Source organism: Aethalodelphis obliquidens, unplaced genomic scaffold (genome assembly GCF_003676395.1).
Source record: "Aethalodelphis obliquidens isolate GAN/ISIS:26980383/991018 unplaced genomic scaffold, ASM367639v1 scaffold7, whole genome shotgun sequence".
Classification (NCBI taxonomy): Eukaryota; Metazoa; Chordata; class Mammalia; order Artiodactyla; family Delphinidae; genus Aethalodelphis; species Aethalodelphis obliquidens.
The window spans coordinates 8,370,333-8,393,193 of NW_020837951.1; the positions used below are offsets into that span (position 1 = coordinate 8,370,333).

General features: G+C 57.5%; 1 protein-coding gene across 10 annotated transcripts in view; it reads right to left on the bottom strand.

Annotated features, from left to right (window-relative positions):
- RALGPS1 (Ral GEF with PH domain and SH3 binding motif 1) overlaps positions 1 to 22,861 on the bottom strand; it is a 287,901-nt gene that overhangs the window by 11,484 nt on the left and 253,556 nt on the right. For 5 of the 10 annotated variants that reach the window (XM_027104820.1, XM_027104819.1, XM_027104822.1 and 2 more), the window contains 5 exons: positions 16,852 to 16,978; positions 15,335 to 15,492; positions 13,060 to 13,111; positions 2,415 to 2,498; positions 923 to 1,028 (listed from right to left, as the gene is read on the bottom strand). In XM_027104820.1, the coding sequence (XP_026960621.1) occupies positions 923 to 1,028; positions 2,415 to 2,498; positions 13,060 to 13,111; positions 15,335 to 15,492; positions 16,852 to 16,978 (527 nt within the window). Of the gene's footprint in view, positions 1 to 922; positions 1,029 to 2,414; positions 2,499 to 13,059; positions 13,569 to 15,334; positions 15,493 to 16,851; positions 16,979 to 22,861 lie in introns of those variants that run through there. The other 5 variants (XM_027104826.1, XM_027104825.1, XM_027104824.1 and 2 more) reach the window with 4 other exon arrangements.

Consider the following 22,861-nt stretch of genomic DNA (forward strand, 5'->3'; position numbering starts at 1 on the left):
GCATCTGGACAATAGTGTCTCACTCTGGCCTCAGAATGACTGGAGCCTGGACCCGGTACAGCAGGGCAGCAAGCAGGTCTGTACAGCAGACCAGGTATAGGGCCTCATGTCGCAGGACGCTTTGTGACACTCTGGGTCCAAGGGACGGAGTGTGGCCCAGGGCTGGGATGCAGACTCTTCTCCTCACCCAACAACCACCAAGCACCCGAAGACAGGGGAGCCTCTAGAGCAGCACCTCGGCTAGGGGCCTGACATCTTCACTGGGCGCCGGTAGGAGGGGGCATCGCCAAGTGGCTTTGTGGGCAGTGGACGGGGCAAGCAGCAGCCAGGCAGGAGAGGAAGGCCAGAGCAGACACGGGCAGATGCTGCCTGGAGCTGCGGCTCACAGGCGGGCTTGCAGGCAGCTTGCCGTGGATGCTCCGTAGAACAAACAAAGAGGTCTTGGCAAGCGGCTGAGGGGTCACGGAGCCAGGGACATCTGGGTTCAGCACGTGGTGACCCGGCGGCTGGTGGGGGAGCCTGAGAGGCCTCCTGACTCCTTGTCCCTGTCCTTTCCACCACGCGTTTCATGATGCTGCCGAAGGGGGAGGGGATCTGCATCGGGATCCCACCCAGGCCGTGCTGCCCGTCTCAGGCACGGCACCCTCCCTGACTCCCAGGGTCTCCAGGCCTCCACCTGCCCTCAAGATAATCACACAGTCCCATTCACCGCCGGCTCAATGTGTGCAGGGCCACACACGTCACAGTCCTGCCAAGTCCTCCAGGATGTAGGGACTATTTTATCCCAATTTACAGATGTGGAAACTGAGGCCCTGCCCAGTCAGTGGCACAACTGGACTGGAACCCCGGTTGGCCGGTCTCTGGAGCCCATGCCCTCCCTGCTGCCCATGCCGCCTCTAGACAGATGTGCCTCTGCACTCACCGCGGGCTTCCGTCCTTCCTTGAGCAGAGTTTTCCTTCTCAGAGGCCCCTCCATGGTGGGGACCGCTGCCGAGCTCCCCAGCGTACAGATGCACGGGCCGGTGGGGCTGCAGGGGAGACCACCAGTCAGACATCGCCTTGGAGGAGCTGAGGTCAGGCACCCTCTCACCCACTGGGGCCCACGGGTCCCCCACTGCCGGGTCCATAATGGCGCCACAGGACAAGGACTCAACAGTGCTGGGCAAGGCTAGGGAGGGGAGGGCCCCGAGGGCCTGGAAAACCTGAAGGACGGTGGCCTTGGGCTCACCCACAGCTGAGAACTTGCACCTCCCTCGTCCTTCTGAGTGCTGAGCGGCTCTAGGCTTGGTGCCCACGTTCCCTGTAATCCAGGCCCCCAGCAGCACCCGTGCCCTATCCTGGCTTCCTCTCCACCTGAGGAGCTTGGGGCCTGCGCAGCACCTCCTCCTTCCTGTGTTGGTAGGAGCAGCGAGGAAGTGGGAGTGGAGGGGATGGAGTAAAAAGGGGGGCAGCGGCCCCAAACCCCCATGCCCTGCGCCTTTGCGGCAGGGCTCCTTTCTCCCCCTCTGCCATGGGGATTCGGGCGCCACCTACAGGTGAAGAGTCCAAGTGCAGCACAGCCCAGGCCGCTCGCCTAAGCACCCGCTTCAGCTCCCTGGATAGGCACCTCCCGTAGACACCTCCCTCAACCCTGCATGAAAGCCGAGCAGCGCTCCCTCCGCATCCCAGTGGAAGGCATCACCACCCACTGGCTGAAGGAGCCAGAAACCTGGGGGTTCTCTCCTCTCGTCAGTTCACTCCCGAAACCTCAGCAATCCCAAGGACTCATTGATTCCATGCCCTAAATATGCCCATCTCAGCCACCCCACTCCCCCCAACTCAGGCCAGAACTTGGTCATCCTTTGAACGACTGCCCAATACTCTCGCCTGACCTCCCTGTGTCCACGCTTGCCTTCCTCCCACGCGCCCTGCACACCGTGGCCAGCATGGCCTGGCTCTGCCAATACCCTCCCCCCACCCCCAGGCAACCCCTCCAGTGCCTTTGAGACCACCATCCTCTCCCCCTGCTGGATGTGGCTCTGGCCCACCTCTCTGGCCTCACCTGCCACCCTCTCCCCCGCTCATTTCTTACAACGAGGACTTTCCTTCACTCCCCAAATCACCCAGCTCTTCCTGCCTCACGGCCCCACGGGCTGTCCCTTGGGCTGCAGGTACTCTTCTTCCCCCTACACCTCTCTTCACTTCACTTGGCTGACTCCTATCACTCTTCCAGTCTTTTCTCCAGGGAGGCCTCCTCTCTGGCCCATCGGCACCCGTGATTTTCTGTTCCGTTTCTGCTTTCCTGAAGCAGCAGCCCTACAGGCTGAGGCAGAGGCTGAGTCCGTCTCGTCGGCAGCATCAAGCACAGTGCTTGGCACCCAGCAAGCACCATACAGCTACTTGTTGAATAAATGATCACATGAATAAATGAATACCTGTAGACGCAGCTCCGGGTTCTGGGAGAATTCCGAACTGGAACCCGCCAGTTGGGCCCCAGCGTGGCATAGAGACGTCCCCTGCTTCAGAGGAAAAGGGTTGAGTTTTAGCAACAGCCTGGAAAGACCACTCCTGAAGGAGGCGAGGGCATCGCAGACTATGTGGTCATTAGCTCAGGAAGCCTCAGCCCCAACTCTTCCCCCAGCCTCCTCAGTCACACTGCAAGCACATCTGGGGCACAGCTGGAGCTGCTAGGTTAGTGAACACAACACCCCTGGAGCCTCCAACAGGGCGAGTCCCCAAGTCTCCAGGTAAGTGTTTCCTTAACCTTTTAACTGAATGTTCACCTTTCTTCCAGTGTCAAGGGGATGACTAAAATCCAGGCACACCCCTTATCCCAATGTGAGGTTGAGAGAAAATGCTGTGTAGCCCAAATATTCCATGGTCAATCCAATTAAAAGCGCACAGACACGGAATTGTGGGCTGTCTTGCGTGTTGGCCCAGGGTGGGGATGGGGTGGGGCATGTGTAGCATCGTTATTCACCCGGGCACTACTGAATTCCTCCGTTTGCTACGTCTTCTCCATCGGACAGTCTCTTTGCTGGCCCCAGATGGTTCCCTGCAAACCTGCTCTGTGACCTGCTGCAGACTCCAAGAACTGGTGCTCCAGGACCTCTCCGTGGGCTGCCCATCAGGCCGCTCTCTCACCTGTAGTTCCCCAGCAGTGAGCCTTTCCAGGGGAAGACGTAGCTTCCAGGGTAGGTGGGGATCTTAACCTATGTGGGGGAAGGCTTCCGTCTTCCTCTCCTCTCTTTATCCTTTTCCTCTTTTGGCAGAATGACTTCCTGTGTCTACTTGATCCTCCACCTTCTCCCCACCCCTGCAGCATGGTCTATCCCTGGGCTATAGCTTTCCATTGGCCAAACAATGATGCAACCCAAATTATAAAGCCAGACAAGGTCCAGACGTCCTTTTTAAGTGTTCCCTCTGTTGTCCACTGCCAGTCCCAGGTTGCCCCATGTTCCCCCGTGGCACTGGACACCTGGGGGGTGGTGTGGGGTCATCGTCATTCATGGCAGCAGGTGCATCGCGACGTCACCGAGCTCAGGTTCCTCCGAGAGGGGGCTGCGCTGCTCTCTGCCCCTCCATCCTCCACTCAAGAAGGAACTGTTCTTGATGACCATCTTGGGTTTGCTGTCCCGAAGCCCACGTTCAGGGCTGGTGGGAGTCTGATGGTCCTCCAGGTCGACTGCCCCGGGACCCTGTCCCTTTCGTCCATCAGCCACTCCTCTTTAGGTGACAAAGAGCTGCAGCATGTGCTTGGTCCCCCAAGTCCTCGAACGTAATGGGTCTCAGCCCATTCCCCACCCAACCCTCGTGACAGATGATGGTCACAGGCCCACCCCACCCACACCACGAGCCGTGGCTCAGAGGTCCCGACACGCTCAACTCCCAGCCTACAGGCCACACTGACTCCTCCCTCTCTTCACGGCTAGGCATGACACCACGGCACGTCACATCTCCGCGCTTGAGCAGGCTGTGCAGAGCGCCAACAGACTGCCTCCAGGGACGCTCCCCCCCCCCCCCCCCGCCCAGCTTTAACCGGGATCGCTTATGAGTCAGGGCAGGGTCTGACAGTGAGCATCTCTGTGCCCGGAGGACGTCTCCTCATTTGATCTGGATTCCCGCTCTGAGCCGCCGTCTGTCTGGAGCTGGAGATGGAGCCTCCGGCCCCTTCTTCTCCACCTTTCTTCTCATGAGTCTTTGTTCCTGGTACCCCAGGACACTGTGTGATGACAGTGGACTGTTCCACAGACGGGGCGATGTGGTTGGTGCTGCTACCCTCTCTCCATCATTCTCTCCGCTTCTTTGAGACACTCCGTGGCTGCACACTTAACAGACGTTTGGCAGGACTGACGTTTGTTGACAGAGAGCTTTAAGTCAGCGTCTTCCAACCAGTCTAGGCTTTTAAGCAGTCTTTCCTCACGCTCTTCCTAAAGGAGTGAGGTGCTCCCAAGGGCAGTGGACTGCTGGGGGGAGAGCAGGGACGCCGGGGGTCACAGGGCGGCTCACGGGAGAGTCACTAGTTAATGACCGCTCCTATGTGGCAGGCCATTGACTATCTCACGGGAGCTTTGTTTCAGCACCATCATCCTCCCCAGAATGGGGAACTGAGTCTCAGGGATGTGAAGACACTTAACCGAGGCATGAGCCAAGTAAGTCAGGATTTGAACCCACAGTTTTCAGGGTGGGAGAGAGGTTGAGTTGTCGCATGGGGAGGAGTCTGCCATGGAGACAGGGTCCTCGTTTGGAGCCAGCACCATGTGGGTGGCTTCCTGGCGTTCCGCTCTCAGAGGCACCCCTACTCACAGGTTCCCGCTGCAGCTCACACTGGGCGGGCTTTGTCAGTGTCTGTGAGGCTGGATGGCCACAGATTTGTAGAGCTTGGATCTCCTGGGCTGGGGCCACCTCCCAGGTCCCTGGTCCCTTGACTCCCCCAATGGAGTCTTCTCCTGGTGGTTCTGGCTGCCTGACATTTAAGAGCAGCTGTCATTTATCGCCCGCTCGTCAGGAGGTGGCTAAGTGCTTCCACACACCGTTCCTCCCAGCTCTGTGAGGGGCGCTGTTCTCACCCTGTCTTAGACGAGGAAACTGGGGCTCAAGGAGGTGAAGCCACTTCACCAATGGGTGAAGCCACCCATTGGCCTGTCACTAGGGATGGAGACACAAGTGCTCACATAGGGAGGATGTCTTTTCCACATGAGCCAAGGGCCTGCATCAGTCAAGCTACTCCAGGTAGGGGAGGTCAGAGCCTGCTCCACCTGGAGCCTGGGGAGTAACGCTGGCTTTGAAGTGCAGTGTAATGGTGACTTTTCCCCAAGGCCAGCTTTTAGGAGACTATAGGCAGGGTGGCGGCCAGCCTTCCCTCCCAAGGCAAGCACTGCAGGGCTGGAGGAGGGCTGTGACAGGTGGGGCGGCTCTGGCTGGGCCCAGGCGGGCTAGCATCAGCACAGAGAAGACAGGACCTTCAGCCACTGGAACCACTTCCAGTGCTTTGAGAAGATTTGTTATTTGAATGTTCACGGCCAGAAAACGCAAAATGAGTGGGCAGTGGTATCTGGTGAACTCCAGAAATAAAGGCATTTCTCCAACTGACAGGGGCTCCCAACTCCAGAACCACAGACACCTTTCCCAGCAACATACTGGGAACAAGTGGCTGAACAGAATGTATCCCAGGAGGGCCATTCTACTGCTCCCTCTCAGGGACAGATCTTGAGGAGGATCTGGGGGAAGAGGGCTGCAGCAGGCCACTCTCCTCATGGGGAGTCTGGTCTGGGGAAGCTGTGGGCTGGCAACCAAGTGGAACGCCTCAGGCCCAAAGCGAGTTCAAGAAGAAGAAGAAGAAGATGATGATGATGATGGGGATGATAAAGATGACGATGACGGGGATAGGGTGGTGACGATGAGGAGGATCAGATGATGGGATGATGGTGATGGCGGGGAGGATGGGTACCAGGCAACGTGCTAAGCAGTACTCGTTCACTATCCTATTTAATCACACAATACTGTGGGGCAGGCACTGTTCTTATCCCCACGTTATAGACAAGGAGTCTGAGGCTTAGAGAGGTGGAGTAACTTGCCCAAGATCACAACACAGGGAAGAGGAAGATGGTTGGTGCCACTGAGGTGGAAGCAGCCAGGGTCCTGCTTAGGCCAACAGCATCATGAGAATTCAGACTGGCTGAGGCAGGTCTGAAAGGCATCTTCTCCTCAGTAGTTTTCTAGGTACACATTAGGTGGTAGGTATCTTGGGGGTTAAATATCAGAAAGCCCTGAGTCTCTGTTGCTGGTCCAGGAGTGGGGAGCAAGGAGAAGTCTTGGATAATAATTACACTGAGGCCTCAGTAATCTTGTCTTAGCAGAAGTACCAGTCCCCCCACCATTCTTCTATCTCAAGTGCACAGAGCCCCTGGTAGGAGTGTACCTGTGGAAGGGTTCAAGTGATGCTGTTCATCAACAGTGTCCACCTGTACCAGTGAACCCTTGCTGGGAAGCCGTCCCATTGGACCAGGTCTTGGTCCTTGCCGCTACCTAATGACTTACCCTCATCTGCAGGCAGGAAGCTGCCACCCTAAGTTCTGCTGGGCCTGGGATGTCCCTTCCTGCAGTACTTGTTAAAGGACTTCTGCTGCCTGGGAATCACATTTTTCTCTGGGTAGCATCCCTGATCCACTGAGTGGGTCCCTAGGAGCCATATCTGCGCTGCGTGCTTAGCTGAGGGGACAGAACCACCCTTGATCCAAGCCAGGTCAATCAGGTTTTCTCTCTTGGCAGTTAAGAACCAGATTTGAGAGGCTGACAGTCAGGCTCTGTGGCTCGCTGAAGCTATAACACGTAAACTTGGGAGCTATGAGGCATCAAGCTTCCCCAGTGTGAGCTGAGAGGTCTAGAAATCTGGGCTGCAGAAGGAGAGGAGAGCATAGCAGGTATGCATAGAGAAGGGTCAACACCAGATGGAAGGAGGGTCCTGTTCACCTTCTAGGACCTGACTCTGAGAGGTTGTAGGTGCTGGACAGAGAGGTTGTGGGCAGAGATTTCTCAGCTACCTGTGAAGCCACAGCAGCTAGCAGACAGGGCCCAGCCCTTGTCTGTCAGGTCCAAGCACAGGATCAAGCAAAAGGCCAGGGACTGTTGCCCGCTCTTCTCTCCCAGAGGGGCCTGAGCTCCTGGGTGGAGCCTAACTCACCAGACGTCAGTGTCCGATGCTGACAACAGGCAAGAGATGTCATCTCTGGGGGACCAAAGTCAGAAGCTTGGCACATCACCCAGCTGGGCTGCCACCCAAGGCCGAGCAGCAGAACGGAGCAGCACGATGGACCCGGGGAACCAGACTGAGGGCTAGGAAGGGGAGGGCCACCAGCCTGGGGGGTTCCAGGGCCTCAGCCACAGGGGACAGGGGTGGGGCAGTGAGGCCCTCTGTGAGGGTCACCCTGAGAACAGCCACCCTCATGGCTGCACTTCAGTTGAAGTGGACCCCTTGCCTCCAGGATCGCCCCCAGAACTTCGTCTCCCTCTCCTAACATGCCGCAGAGTTTGGGGCCCAAGAGGCACCCTTGAACCCTGGCAATCCCAAGGCATCTACCAGAGTCCTCTGACCTTCTCCGGGAGGAAAAGGAGTGTCTTAAAGACTCTGACTTGTGGGTAGCAGGCCTGGGGCTCTGCTGCCATGACTCCACTTTCCTGGGGTCTTCCTAAGGATGCTAGAAGATTTCATAGGCTAAAGTCAGCACAGTGCGGAAACCGTGTCACCCAACCTCCTCTACACCCCAGAGCACCTACAGGCCAACTGTCGACAGCACCCTCTTAAAGGGGCCTTCCCCGCAATTCAGAGTCACCCTGGAGGCCAGCAGGGCTGGCAGACACTTGCCTGCACTGTAGCCCATCCACCCCATGACGACTGAACTGCCATGTGGGAAATTTTCTCTTCGTCCCAACCAGCCTTAGACTCTGGGATGTCTTGCTTGCTGGCGAGAAGTTCCTACTGAGCGAAATTCATACACATCCCAAAGTAAGTTCCCCGCCAGGAGCAACGGCACCTATGTGTCCAGTATTTCCTGTGAGCATCCTCCCTGTAGAGCTGGGGAACCTGAGGCTCGGAGAGCTTGAGAGACATGCCCTTGAGAGAGTAGGCGGCCCTGACCTCAGCCCTGGCCACCCCTCCACCCCACAACGCTGCTGACAGTGTCCAGAGGTCACGACGACCTCTCTCTGCAGAGGCACATTCAGAACTTCAGAGACCAGGGCTCATCACGGAGCCCAGCCCTCCTGCAGAGACTCAGGGACACACAGCTTCCCTGGGCCACCTCTCCCCTCCTTGGACACGACTCAGGCCTCGCAGCCTCCTCAGGTCCCAGGACCCCCCTTGAGGGCCCACGGTGGTCCTCTTCACCCAATGTCCTCGGCTTTTGCTGAACCATTGCCTCTACCAGAAGCCACCCATGAACCCCCAGTCTGACTCGGGTCCCCCTGCTGGGCTTTCCTGTCTCATCCTCTTCATGACCCCCTGTGCACCTGGCATCGTGGATTGAATCTCTGTCTCCCACCTGGTCCGTCCGTGAGCTGTGACCGGCCCCCTGATGCAGCTCGACCTCCCCAGGAAGGAGAGTGAACAGTTCTGCTCTGAGGAGGCTGGTGCATTTTCCTCTCCTGCTCCCTTACCCTCTCCCACCAGAGGGGCTTCCTCCAAGGACCCCTCTGCCTCCTAGTCTCTCCACCACCCATAGTTTGGCCTGTCTGTCACATGAGAAGGCCATTCTGCACAGCCTGGCAACGTCAGACTAGAGCAGAAGGATGGCTGAGTATTTCGGAATGAACTTTGTGACGTGCTTTCATATTTCACCCCTTAAAAAGTGACCAGGAAACATTTCTGATTACACCCTCTTTCAGAAAGTTAAATGTTGTCTTTTTCCTGGGTGAAAAAGAAACATTTACCCATTGTAGAAAATTTGGAGAATACAGAAAAAGAAAATAAAGAAAGTCTCTCAGTAACTCTACAAGCAGAGACAACCAAGAGGAATGATATTATGTACCTTCATACACACACACATATGTGTTCATCCCCATCACCCACTTCGCTCTCTGTAAAAACCTCATTTAAAATGTTTAACTCCTAGGCTGAGGTTCTTGTTCTCACTTCAGTGCCAGCGCAGGCGTAAAGAAGCAGCTGTTACCTCTTACCGACAGGCCCGACTAATGCTCCCTGCTCCCCGTGCCATTTCTGAGGAGGCTGAGGTTTGCTTGAGGCCAGCCTGGTGCAGCGTCCACAGTTCCCACATTCCACTTCATCCAGGATGCACTGAAAATGCCTTTCCAGGGCCACCTCCCTGCCTCCCTGGGAAAGCAGATGTGACACAGGGCTCTCCTGCCTTCGTCCCACTCCCAGGACCAGGTGAGAAAACACCAGGTCAGGGACGTGAGGGGTGTCCCACCCTTGCCCCCTCCCCAGAGACTCCAGCCTCTGGCTCCCCAGGGCCCTGACCCAGGACCACCACTCTGTCCTCATTCTGGCCTCTGAAGACAGGGAGGGTCTTTGGGGGCCGCCTGGGGGCTGAGAAATGACCAGCACTGCCCAGGGTCTGGCCGCCTCAGGGCTTCCGTCTCTTCCCGTCCCTCCTCAGCCCACGGGCCCTGTGACCTGCTGAGGCAGAGCTGGATTAGGGACAGGAGGGTGAGAGCAGCGGCAGAAGGCCCAGCAGCAACAGTGGCGGGCTGCGGCCACTCCGCCAGGGCAGCCGGGCGGGTCCCGGGACGCTGGGGGCTCCAAAGCGGGTGCTCTTTAAGGCTGGCCACTTCAGGAACCACTGGGCACAGCCTGAGCTCCGGCTGCCACCCAAGGACGCCTGGGGGCCACAGGGCTGAAACGTCCAGGGGAGTGAATCAGGGAAGGCAAACTTGCAAGATGGGCCACACGATCCCACCCTTGGCCAGACAACGAGAACCGTCCTACCTGCCTGTTCACAGCAGCACAAAGGTTGACTATGATGTGCCCCGAGACCAACAGAGGGGTGTGTGCCGGCGGCTGGGTCACTGGCCTGGGCCTCCCGGCCCTGCGTGCTGGTGTCTGGCTCCATGTCTCTTCCTGGCCAAGGCCAAGCTTGTCACCAGGGCTGGGGGGCTGGTGGGCAAGTCAGTTGAAGGTTGTGGCCTGTAAGCTTCAGGGCTGTGGGGCAAGGTGCTGCCCCCCTCTCCCAGCCTGGCCTCTGGGGACTGGAACAGACAGGACCTCTTCCTCTGTGGGGACTGGCCCAGTCCTCTCCTGCACCCTTGTCTCTGGTTCTGACGCTACCGTCCACCCATGCACGTGTAAAGATGCAGGGAGAGCGGGTTCTTACAGCGTTTGCTGGGAACAGCGGGCAGGGGGTCTGGGAGGGGAGGTTCCTTGGGGGCAGCCGCTGGTCTCTGGGGCCAGGAAGAGTGAGGCCCGGCTCCGGGGGAAGAGGGAATCTGTTCCCCTTCAGTGAGCAGGGGCAACGTGGCATGGGGGAGGCCGGCGTGGACGGAGGTCCCGTGGGCCTGGGCTCTGGGCGGGCGGAGGTTAGGAATAAGGAGGCCCAGGCAGCAACAGGACCTGTGGTCACTGAACTGTGAGAGAAACGAGTAACATTTTACAAAGATGTTAAAGTGTGTGAGATAAATCCCCTCCAAGTCTCCCGTGGGGTCTTCAGGAAAGTCTAGAACGCTCACATGCTTTTGAGGGAATGGACTCTTTCTGGGGGACAGGAGAAGAGGCCAGTGCAGGATGGAAATGGAGACTGGAGGCTGGGCCGCGGGAGCTGGAGGCCGAGGGGCAGCTGGCGTCTGGACCGTCAGGACCGCCCTGGGTCTCGGAAGGTGCCAGAGGGGACATCCTAGCCCCGCCGGCATCCTTCAAAGCAGGTGGTCTCCTGTTCCCTTCCGCAAGAAGGGGCCGGACTGGGAGCTGGGTCCCGAGGAGGTGAGGGACAGGCCATTCTCCTGGAGGCGGGGCTGGACACCTGCACAGGCCAGCTGTCTGTGAGACCAGCGCTTGCCAGAAAGCCCACCCAGAGTCCTGTTAGAGACATTCAGATGGAGAGCGTGTCTAATGCTAGATCCTAAGTGAAAGAGACAGAAGAGACACGCTACAGCGTTTGGTGTTCCCCCTGAGTGGAGCACAGCACCGTCTCCCTGAGCGGGAGTTCTCTCACCACGTTCCTCCCTGGCAGCTCTGATCTCAGTCGCGGGTGGTTAGTAGGAACCGTATCTGCCACCTTCAGTGACTGGCAAGGTGTCTGGCAGGGAGCAACGCTTAATAAACAGCTTTGAATGAATGAGTGAACGAGTGAACGAAGGAATGAACGAGTGAACACGAGGAATGGATGAGTGAACGAAGGAATGAACGAGTGAACACGAGGAATGGATGAGTGAACGAGGGAATGAACGAGTGAACACGAGGAATGGATGAGTGAACGAAGGAACGCACGAGCCATGAGCAGGTCCAGGTGTGGATACTATCCAGGATCCACGTCCTCTCGTCGGCCCGTGGTTGGGGAGGTGCTGGATTGCCCGTAAGCCCCCTTCCTCAGGGCTGCCCCAGGAGTCCCCTGACCGGTGCTGAGAAAAGTCAAACTCCTGCTCATCAGATCCAGAGTCTGCCCTGTGCCTGTTGGGCTCTCACCCCTGCCTGGGGCGGGCAGGGAGAGGGCAGTGGGGCCCGTTTGCCTGTGCTCCCCAAATCAGAGCAAACATCCCTCCAGGAGGCCTGCGGCGGGACAGAGGGAGGAGCTCCGAGGGCTCAGGGCGTCGTCCCTCCCCCTCTTTAGCCCCCTACCTAGGGTTTCACGAGGACAGATGGACTGGCTGACCGATGTGGGGCCAGCCCCTGCAGTGTCGCAGCGGCTCTGGACGAGGCATGGTGGTGATGAGGTGGGCCCCATGATCGGGGGAGGTGGACGTGGGTCAGCTCTGCCCACCAGGGGCGGGTGAGGCAGGACCGCCACGTCACCTCTCCACGCCTTGCTGTCCACAGGCACGAAACAGGGACATTTTACAAGTAACCACCACGTAGCTAGGTCTGAGGATAGGGAGAGACCAAGACAGTGCCTGGTACACAGGGAGTGCTCAGCAAAGATCACTTACCCCACATGACAGCACTCTGCCCTGTAGGGACGGCCGGATTCACCCCTCCTCTGGTCATTTATGATTGTGGAGGCTGAGGAGACAGGCGGCTTCAACACCAGAGGAGGAGTGTGTGTATATGTGAGAGGCATGTATGCCTGCACTGTGAATGTACACCCAAATCTGTGTGAGCGTACGTGAGTGTGCATGTGTATGTGTGTACATACACACGTACGCAGAGGGTGTAGCGTGTGTGTCCGTGTGAGTGTGTGTGTGCCTGTGCACACAGGCTAGTGGAAGGGCTACTCTGAGGGACGGTGCAGACCTGCCTCTGCATCACTGGGTCTCCCTGGCTCCCCTCAGAACTTAAGTCGCCATGATGCCCTTCACCTTCGGCGGCGCCTAGGCTGTGGGAGCTCCCCGTGCAGAGTCCCTGTCTTCCTAGAGCCCACCTGGTGCCTGGCGCAGAGGAAGCGGCAGCAAGTGGAGTAGGCGCAAGGGGTGAATCCCCGGGGCAGACAGGCGGGCTGCAGGGAGCCCAACCCCGGGCCAGGGTCCCCTTCGTTCACCAGTGCCCAGCATGTCAGGTGTCGGCCCAAAGGCCCGAGGCCACGGGGGTGCAGCGCACTCAGACCCCACCAGGCGGAGCCACAAGCCCGTCTCCAGACGAGGCCCGTTCTCAGGCGTCTGGTTTCCAGAACCCTCATTTCAGACCAAATCTGCACCCAGGTCTCCTCGGGCGCTGGCCTCAGACTCCCGGGCCAGCTCTGGACCAGGTGATACGCGGGGCTGCCCGAGCAGGGGCTGGGACGCCCGTCCCATGCCCATCCTGCCCAGCGGCCTTCCTGCCTCGGCAGCCCCGCCCGTGGGCTGCGCACGCTGCCCTGCGGGAGCCACAGGGCAGCCTCACCAGGCTGGGCCGCCGGTGAGGTCGGGGGGGCTGGTCTCCAGCTCCCCGGGCCCTGAGCGACCCCCCTGGGAAGGAGGCCTCGCAGAGGCCACACTCACCTTGCCAGCCCTGAAGACATCTCTTCACTAAACTCTGAGCTCTCACTACTGCCTGCAAGAGGAACACAGATGGGTGAGTGCGGCGGCCTCGCAGAAGAGGGGCCACCTGGAGCGGCCCGTTCTCCTGGGTCACCGGGCCCGGGCCCCGAGCTGCACAGACGTGCCGGAGGCACAGCTTCCTGACCCTGTGGCTGTCAGCGTGGCTCGGCTTCTGCTTTGCTGCTGCTATTTCTGACTCTCGGCCCATCCCGTCCCGCTGTTTCCTGCCCCTGAGGGTGGGTCCTCCACTCCCTTTCCTGCCCCTGAGGGCTGCAGCTGCCTGCCCACCAGTCCTCTGGGGTCTGGGCCTTTAGGCCTCTGTCTTGGCCTGGCCTGGCTTCACCACCGCCTCCCTTCTGGCCCAAGTAAAACCAGTGTCAAACAGGCCTCACCTGGTGAAGACAGGGGCCAAACGAGCACACTTCTTCCTCCGAAGGTCAGGGCTCGACTAGACGCTGGTCAGGGAGCAGCTGCATAGCAGCAGACAGAGGCCCCGACGGAGCACCCTTCAGATCCTGGGCAGTGCGCACACAGCGGGGCCCAGCCCTCCCCCAGGCCTGCCCTGTGGCCGACTTGGACTCTCCAAGGCCCGGCTTCAGCCACGAGGACAGCAGACAGATTTTCTCGGAGGGGCCTGGGTTCCACACTCTTTGCCTGGGCTGCCTGCTGACACCACAGCTGGGCAGTGGGAGGGGGAAAAGGAGATCTCAGGTCCCTTGGGAGTTACAGGACGGAGGGGACCAGTTCAGCTCCAGACAGGGCACGTGCACATACGGTAACGTGCTCCCAGCCTTTCAGCTCCAAACGGAAAAACATCTGAGTTTCCCGAGTAGAAGAGCCGAGAACCAAACTGCCTGGTGATCTCCCGCCTGGATACTGGACAGCATTGCGTCTGACTCAGTTTTCTGTCTCAGGAATAGAAAGGCCTGGGCTCAGGCGCAGCTCAGAAAGTTTCCTGGATGTAAAACAGCCGCTCTGCTGCCCAGCTGAATGCTCTGGGGCCAGCATTTCCCAGACCGGTTCCTCAGAACCCCATCCCAGAGGACTCTCCAAGGAAGATGGTTCCTGCCCAGATAACGAGGGAACCTGCAGACTCCGCTGCCTTCTGGGAGACCCACAGAGCCCATAAGCACGTTAAAGTCTCTGGGAAGAGACCTGCCTACGTGGTTTATCCCAGCCTTTCCCCAACACACAGACCCTGAATTCTTTCCCCAAGGCACACCCATGAACCGCAGGCTACACTGTCCTAAGCTGGTATAAACCCCCGACCGGGTCCAAGTGGGATGACCTCCTTCCTGGACAGAAGGCAGACATGGACCTTGCTTGTCACAGATTTTCCAGGAGGTAGGAGACAGCTGCCCCCGGCAGTGGCACTGCCTCGGAGACGGGCCTCATTTCAGGAGGACGTGGGATGTGAGATTCCTGCCAGATTGTCCTGTCCGCACCACCCTCTTCCGTCCCATGCCCAGGGGCCCTCCACCCTACAGGCCTCCGACTAACCTGCTGCCAGCCCCAGGAGGGCTCCCTGTTAAGGGAAGTAGACAGACACACAGACTACAGAAGCGTGGGCACACTGAAAGGACACAGCCAGCGGAGAGTGCGCTTGTCTGACAGCAGAAATGACCTAGGTGACCTGGTCAGGTGACCTGGACACTGCAGCGGGACAGACCTGTGACCAGAGCTCAACGCCATCCTCAGCTCTGACCCCTCCCCTCCTGGCCCCAGCAGCTCAGTTTCTGTCCTTCCATGGACATAAGCACCATTTCTGGCTGAAGTTCAGACATATGCTTTCATCCCAGATCAGTTTTTTACCCTCCCTCACTCTGGCTTCTCAGTGTGAAGACAGGGGCACAGTGAGCACCTAGTGGCCGCCCCACTGCGGTCCCTGGGCAGCACCTCCTCCTCTGCCCTACGTGCGGGGGCCGTGGCTCCCCAGGGACAGAGCCCCGCGGGAGCAGCGACCAGGCTTCGGCAGTTGCCGGCCAAGGATGGCGGGTCTCAGGTCCTTGTCCAGCCTGCCTGCCACTCTCAGGGCCACCAGCAGGATGAGGACAAACCCAGGGCATTTCGTGAAGCCTCGGAGGCTGGGAAGCAAAGGCCTCCCTAGCTCTGGTGACGCCTGTGGGGAGCCCCCTCTGCAGGCGGTGAGGGGCCACCGGGTACTGCACGGTGACAGAGACAGACACACGCCGGGCTGTGGCCCACCCGCTGTGGTGTGCAGGCCGGAGACGCTTACCGAGGGCGAGTCCATTGGTGACGGCAGAGGAGGAGGCGAGGGCGAGGCCCCTGCGGGGGCTGCGCGACTCCAGGACGCTGTCGTCCAGCAGGTGCCTCGCTTTCTCCGATGGGAATGTCGCACTTTTACTCTCAACTACACTCAACTGACACATCATACTGGAAAATGGAAAGGAAGAAAGAGGCAAAGCTCCTTATCTAGGGAGTGACAGTGGTTACGCCTGCCCTGGCGTCCTGAGCAGACGGCACAGCTGCAGGAGAAAGACCTCCACCCAGAACCGTGGTCTAAGTCCAGGCTCTGCCCTATCTCCCCATGTGACCTTGGGCAAGTCACATCCTTCTTCTGAGCCTCAGTTTCTCCATCTGTCAAATGGGGCCTCACGATACTTGCCCTGCCTGTCTCCCAGGATGACTGTGAGGCTCAAGTGAGCGGATGGTGCTGCTGAGCCGTGGGGCCACACAAGCGAAGGGACAGTGGGACCCTGCGGTCAGCACGTCTGGTGGTGGAGTCACAAACCTGGTCCAAATCCTCACTCCAGCCTTACTCACCACTGCAAGGTACTTCACCTGTCGAACCTCACCAGCCTCGTTCTTACAATGTGTATCATATAGCGCCTAGCTTGGAGGCCTGCAGGGGCTCAGTGAGAGAATGCTGGACAGGCACGTAGCAGAGCGTCCAGCACAGAGCAAGCCCCAAACACTTGGAGAGCAACCCTTTCTCCTCTAGCCTGTGAGTGACTCCAGGGCTGGTCTGGGCTGGTTGAGGCTTGTGTCTTAATGGTGGAAGGAAAGAAGGAAGGAAGGGAAGGAGGGAGGGAGGGAGGGAGGGAGGGAGGGAGGGAGGGAGGAGGGAGGAGGGAAGGGGGGAGGGAAGGGGGAGGGAAGCGGGGAGAGAGGGAGGAAGGGACCCAACTGCTCAGGATTCTGTGCCCGACACCCTGGGGACATGGGCATGGCTGCCCCAGCCATGCTGAGGACCATGCATGTCCCCCAGCTGTCAGCCCCACACAGCTGGGTGAACCAGCAGCAGGCTCACTGCTCTGCAGGCTTTCTGCAACAATTCGCAAGCACCAACAATTCGCAAATACTGAGCCCCAGTACCCAAGCCCCAGTACCCAAGCACCATGAGACACCTAGTGCTCCCTGGATGACAGTCATGGTGTCCACTGGACTCTGGGGTTGTCCACAAGGAGGCACTAACCGAGCTTGGGCAAACCTCCTGGGATCCCTCCACTGTTTCCCTGCCCTTCCCCACATACTTCCTCCCTTGGCTGCCGAGCCCGTGGAACCCTGTCACCAGTTCGCAGGCTGTGCTGCCGCGGATGCCCCCACTCTTCCTGAGCACGTGCCAGGCCTGAGGAGAGGGCACCAGCCCGGGACGCCGAGAGTGCCCATCAGTGACTCCCAGACGGGCGGGGGAGGGGCCGGTGGGCCGGCATTCCCAGCAGCCCTTCAGCCCACGCCCCACGCTCAGCCGTCTAGACCCGGGGAGCAGGGGGTGCTCGCTCAGTCACCCACTTGTTGCCCAGGCTGTGGCTCTTCCTGTGTCTCGGAACTGGGGGCGTGGGGAGGCTGCCAGCCACAGATGCGTCAGGACAGGTGGGCCGCCGGCTGAACCTCGCAGAACTGGAGCCGCCGGCGGGGGCTGTGAACAGAGCAGAGAGAGTGATGGTGGTGCTGCGGAGGCTCAGGGGAGGGGGGCCGGGTTTGGGGGAAGGCACCTGGCCCAGCTGTCATGGGGGGCAAGGTTCTCCCAAGTCCTGTGGGCTTCCATTCACAAGACACTGACCCCTCCCTCCCTGCTTCCAGGCTGACAACCGACCGTCAGGAGGGCCAGTGTCCTGCTCTGCGTGGTGGCCCCCTGACTGGGCAGCCCTGCTGCTCATACGGGGGAGAGTGCCGTGGACAGACGTGGGGTTGGACGCAGGGCAGGGTTGGACGCAGCATCCTGGCCTGTTTCCCTGCGGTGAGACTCTTCGGGTGGCAGAGCTGAGCCTTAACAGCGTGACTTCTGAGTCCAGGTCGAGGGCCCTTACCCTGTGCCCTTCCACGGCCACTTTCTGTTCTCAACCACACATCCGACAAAAAGGGATGTGTGGAGGGCTTATTGGGGAGCAGCGGATTTAATGAGAGGAAGCACAGCTAGGTAGGCAGGGGTTCAGACCCCTGGCCTCTCAGCTATTGCCTGGGTGACCTTGGACGGGTTACTTCCTCCTGGAGCCTCAGTTTCCTCATCTGAAAGGTGGGAATAATTCACTCACCTGACAGGTGGTTGGGAGGGGTCATGTAGTAATGTGTGCAGAGTTAGCGTTCACTCTGGTTTTATTATGATAATATTACCTTGTCCTCCTCAGCCCCAGTCATGGGGCCAACAGGAGGTCATCAGAGCCAGGGGGTCGGGGCCACAAACCCCACTGAGCTGCACATGCAGAGACGGAGGCAGAATCCTTCATGCTGGCCATGTCCACAGCTATATTTTGTGGGGTGTGGTCTGGACCACTGTGGTACTCTTTAGTTTCTGTGGCTTGGGAAGGGAGGTGTATAAGGTGTTACGAAGACGGGTTCTTGGACTCTAATCAACAGAAACTGATAAGAGGTCAGACGAGGAATTCAGGCAAGGCTTTACTCGGACTCATGCTCACAGGGGAGCGAAAACAAGTAACAGGTTCCCTTGCTCACTCCCTGAAGGGGGGTGAGCTGGTTCCTTTCATGGGGTCAGGTCAGGGGCGGATGGGTGGGTCAGGCTGGAGGGGTGGCTTAGGGGGTGTGCCCACCCCTTGGGGGTGCTGTGTGCAGGGATCACGTGTAGTACCTTGCTCAGAAGTGGCAGTTGGGTTTTGGCCTTTTGGTATCTTATTGTTCATAATTTGCCCCAGCTGCCCATGCCCGCAGTTATTTTTAGTCCCTTATAGTTTCTCTGTATCTGTTGCTGGAGGAGACGTTTGTCCAGGTGCAAGCCCTGCAGCAAAGGGCCCCAGGTCCCAGCCTGTCTCAAAGGGACGTGACCCCAGATGCCAACTTAGCCTTAGCTACCTGGGCCAGACACCGGAAGTGGGGGCCAGGGTTTCCACAAAGGGGCTGGGCCACTTCCTGTGGAGCACATCAAACACCCTGCAGACCAAGGGGCTGCTGCCTGGCCGTGCTGGGGAATGTCCTGGAGGGCCTATGAGGCCCGAGGCCATCCAGGACTCCAGATCCTCCACCACAAGATGCTGCAGATCCACAAGTGACCTAAGGGTTCCCATGTCCTCCAGCATGCTTGGTTCATTCTTATTTTAGTGTCCAAAACAATGACCCCTGTCCCCAGCCTGTCGACTGCGGAAAGTCTAGCTCCCCTCTGGCACTTCGGAGGGTTCACAAGGCAAGGAACTCACATCATCTTAAGCTCTGAATTCCTGCTCCCAGCTGCCATCCCACTCCCTGCACCCCCTCCACGCCGCACCCCCCACCCCCATCTTCTCCTTCACTTCCCCAAGTTCCCGCCGCCACACCCTTACTAGGTCTCCGCTGTTCCGTTCAACAGCTATTCCCCAGGAGTCTCCTCCCTCCTTCAGCCCCCTGCACAACTCTTAGACCCCCTCCCCTCCAAGGGATGCCACTCTCCTGCCATGAGAAAACTGTGCTTGTCAAGTTTGATCTTCCTCGCGTCTGGCTCTGCAATTGCCACGTGCACCTCCATCCACGCCAGCCTACCTGCCAGGCCTGGGGAGCCGGGACCACCTCCCAGCCCTACTGTTCCCTCTGAGAAGTCACCCCCCCCCAACTTTCCCCTTCTCACCACTCAGTCCCCTTCCCCAGCCTGTGCACACACTCGAGTCTCTCATTTGTGAAACGGTCTCGCGGCCCCGGCTCTCCTCCCGGCCCCGGCTCTCCTCTCGGCCCCGGCTCTCCTCCCGGCCAGCCACGCTTCCTCAGACAGAGGCCTGCTCCTCCTTACTCCGTTGTCACCCCCTCGCTCACTCCTCAAGTCGCTGAACCTGGTTTTCATTCCTGATGACATTCCCACTGACCTCCTTTTGGCCTAATCGTTGAACGCTCATCGGCCTCCTCACCAGCACCCTTGGTGTCTGACGCTCGCGATCGCTCGTCGCAAGGCTCTACTTCCTGGGCGTCTGTGACGTCACGTGCTCCTGCTTCTCCCTGTGCCTCTTCAATCGCCGTCAGTCTGCCTCCTCCACGGGCTCCTTATCCTCCAGCAGCTGGTGTTGTCTACCCAGGCCTCCCTCTTTGGCTCCTGGTTTTGATTTGATTTTAACTCAGCAGATTGGCTGATGACGCAAGTCTCTACCGCCTTCCTCTTTTCTGAGCCTGAGACCTACATATCCACCCGTTGGCATGACATCTCCATGTGAACTTTCCTAAGATACCACAAGTTCAGCCAGGGTTGAACCTGGACCCTCCTCCTGTATTTCCAGCCTTGGTTGGAGGCCCTGCTGGCCACTCAGTCACCTGGCCTGGAAGGAGGGGTCGTCTTGGCTTCTTCCAGACGGTGACTGGCTTTGCTCTTCTCACTTGCTGTACACGATCGCCAAGGCCCCTAGGTTTTGTACAACCCCTCCCTGCCCATCTCTCTTGTCACCGACTGGTCTGGGTCCCCACACTTTACCTTCTTCCTGCAACCAGTCTAATCTTCTCAAATCCAACCACCATACAGATTCATGAGTGTTTGATAAATGGAAAGCTGACCATGTCATTTCCTTGCTTGAAACTGCCAGGGGCATGGTGCTCTCCCTGCCATACCTGGTCATTTCAGCTGATCTTACAGTCCTGATGGAAGAATAAAGGGACAAAGTAGCCAAGACAAATCCTACGAAGAATAGTACAGGACTTGCCCTACCCGGTATCAGACCCGAACACAAAACAATAGTAATTCAAACAGTCTGGAGTTGGGGCTTGGGCAGAGAACTGTTCAGTGAATCAGAAGTGAAAACCTGGACTTGCTTCATGGTGGTGGCGGCATTACAATTCAGAGGGTAGGGAGGCTCTTTTCAGTACGTGGGGCTAGAACCACTGGGTTCCACGTGGAAAAAGATGAAATTAGAGTCCTCCTACCTTATATTATACAAGTGGATTAATGCCATAAATGTGAAAAGCAAAAATGCAAAACTACTGGGAAAAAAAACAGACAATCCTTATGACCTTGGGGAAAGGAAAGAAACAAAAGGCATAAACCCTAAAGGAAAAGAAATGAATAAATTTGACTACATTTAAAATTAAACATTTCTGCACCCAAACAAACAAACAAATAAATAAAAGACAGCAAAAGCAATGTTAAAAGGCAAGTTGTAGTCTGGGAGAAGGTATCTGTCACCCACATCACCAGCAAAGGGTTCACGTTCAGATTTATAGAGAACTTCAAATACCAGTAAGAAAGAGACAAACCCACACCCCCAGAAAACTGGCAAAGGAGACAAACGGGGAAATTCACAAAAGAGGAAATGACCCCAATGACCAATAACTATAGGGAAAGATGCCTTAACCTCACTGGTAATAATGGGAATGCAAATTACAGTAAAAAACGAGGTACATTTTCACCTCATTAGATTGTAAAAAAATAATTAGCGTGACAATATCAAGTGTTGGCTAGGTGTGGAGAGACAGGAATGCTAGTTTGGGGCTCATTTGAGTGTCAAATACTTGGAAAGCAATTAGCAATGCTGAGTAAAGGTGAAGATGCCATGCCTTCATGGCATCACCATGACCCTGGGATTCCAATACTGGGTGTCTGCCCTCAGGAAACTCTTGCATACATGCACAAGGGGACACGTTTACAATGATGTTCAATGTGGAAACAGCCTGCATGCCCCTCGGTAGGGAAATGGATAAGTGAGCTGTGGTCTATTCATTCAACAAATTCTACAGAGCAGGAAAAAATGAAGAAACTGGATCCACAGGTATCAGTACGGATAAAATCACAGAAGCATATGCTAAGTTGGAAGAGCAAGTTGCAAAAGAATGTTTATGTGGATGGCATGATGCCCTTTATGTAAAATTTTAAAAACATACCCGAAAATGGTATATATGTTTGTATATAGGTATACCTGTAGTAAAACACAAAAATTTACACAGGATAACACAAACTGTATCAGAACAGTAGACACCTCCATAGGGAAGAAAGGGAAAGGATGGGGTGAGAGGGACTTCTGCTCTATCTGTAATTAATTAGGAAAATATAAAGAAAGTATGGCAAAATGTTAACGTCTGTTAAACATGGGTGGGAGGTACAATGGGTATTCTCTATGTATAAATGTTTCGTCATTTAAAATGAGCATACTTGAAAAATGAGTGGACGCCCCTTCTGTGCCAGGCACTGTGCTAAGGGGCTGTGTTGGACTCCAGATCCGTCCTTCTCCACCCTGTGCCATGAACTGGGGGCTGCACTACGGGGCCTAGGTCAGTGGGCACCCTTCCGTCTGGCTCATGGTCAGCTCAGAATGATGGGGAGCCCGGGCCAGAGACAGGGGAAGGGAGGACAGCGAGGCCAGGGCACGGCTTCCTGCAGCTCTCTCCTGTGGTCACCCCTGAGAGGTGCGGTCTCCAGGCCCCCTCTGCTCTGGTTTTGGTAACCGCTGCTTCCCTGCACCCTTGCAGGCCTAGGGGCGGTTACAGTGCCCCACTGTTTCTAGCCGGGGGAGCTGGGCTGTGCCTTGGGCTTCCCGACACCCTCGTTCTGACACTCTCCTCTGATCACCCCATTTGAGCGTCATCTGTGTCTGCCACAGCCCTGCAGTGCCTTCACATTTAACCCACACAACACCCCCTGAGGTCCGTTATTAGCCTTGGTTCACGAATGGGGAAGCAGAAGCTCAGGAGGTTAAGCCTCGAGGACAGGGGGCTGGTTGTCGTGGAATCCGGTTCAAGTCTAGGCCTTGTGAATGCACAGAGGGGGCACCTGGGACCACCTGCCCAGCACCTTTGCCAGAAATCGCCCCTCTCCCGATGGGGGTCACAGGGGAGCCAACCCCAGACCAGCGCCACTGTGGCCCTGCCCCTGACCTCGGCTTGGGGGAGACACCTTCCCCAGGATTTTCAGATTTGGGCCAGGAAAATGTCTGAGGACAATCTCTCTTTGGGATGGGAAATAAAACCTAGATACGGTCGATGGCCATGTTTCCCTGCCTGTGGAGCAGGCGGGTGGGTCTACGGAGAGAGGCTCACGGTTAAGGCAAAAAGCGAGGTGGAAGGGAGTCCCAGTGGCCCCTGGCCTTCCCTGGCCTGGCTGCTCAGCCTCCCAGCCAGAGTCTGCCTCTGTTGTCTGCAGCCCAAAGAACCTTCTCGAGGAGGCCCCACCACATCACGCCGCGTCTCGGCCAGGTGGCAGGAGAGGGTGCTGCCAAAGCAGCTTCAGGTCTTTGCTCAAAACCCATCAACCTCCTCTGTTAGCAGGAGTGTCCTTGCTCAAAACTTGCCAACACCCCCGACTCTAGCAGCAGTGAACATAAATCTTTAAGTTAAAGGGTCCAGAGATGATAAAGGAAGCTACACACACACACACACACACACACACACACACACACACACACACACA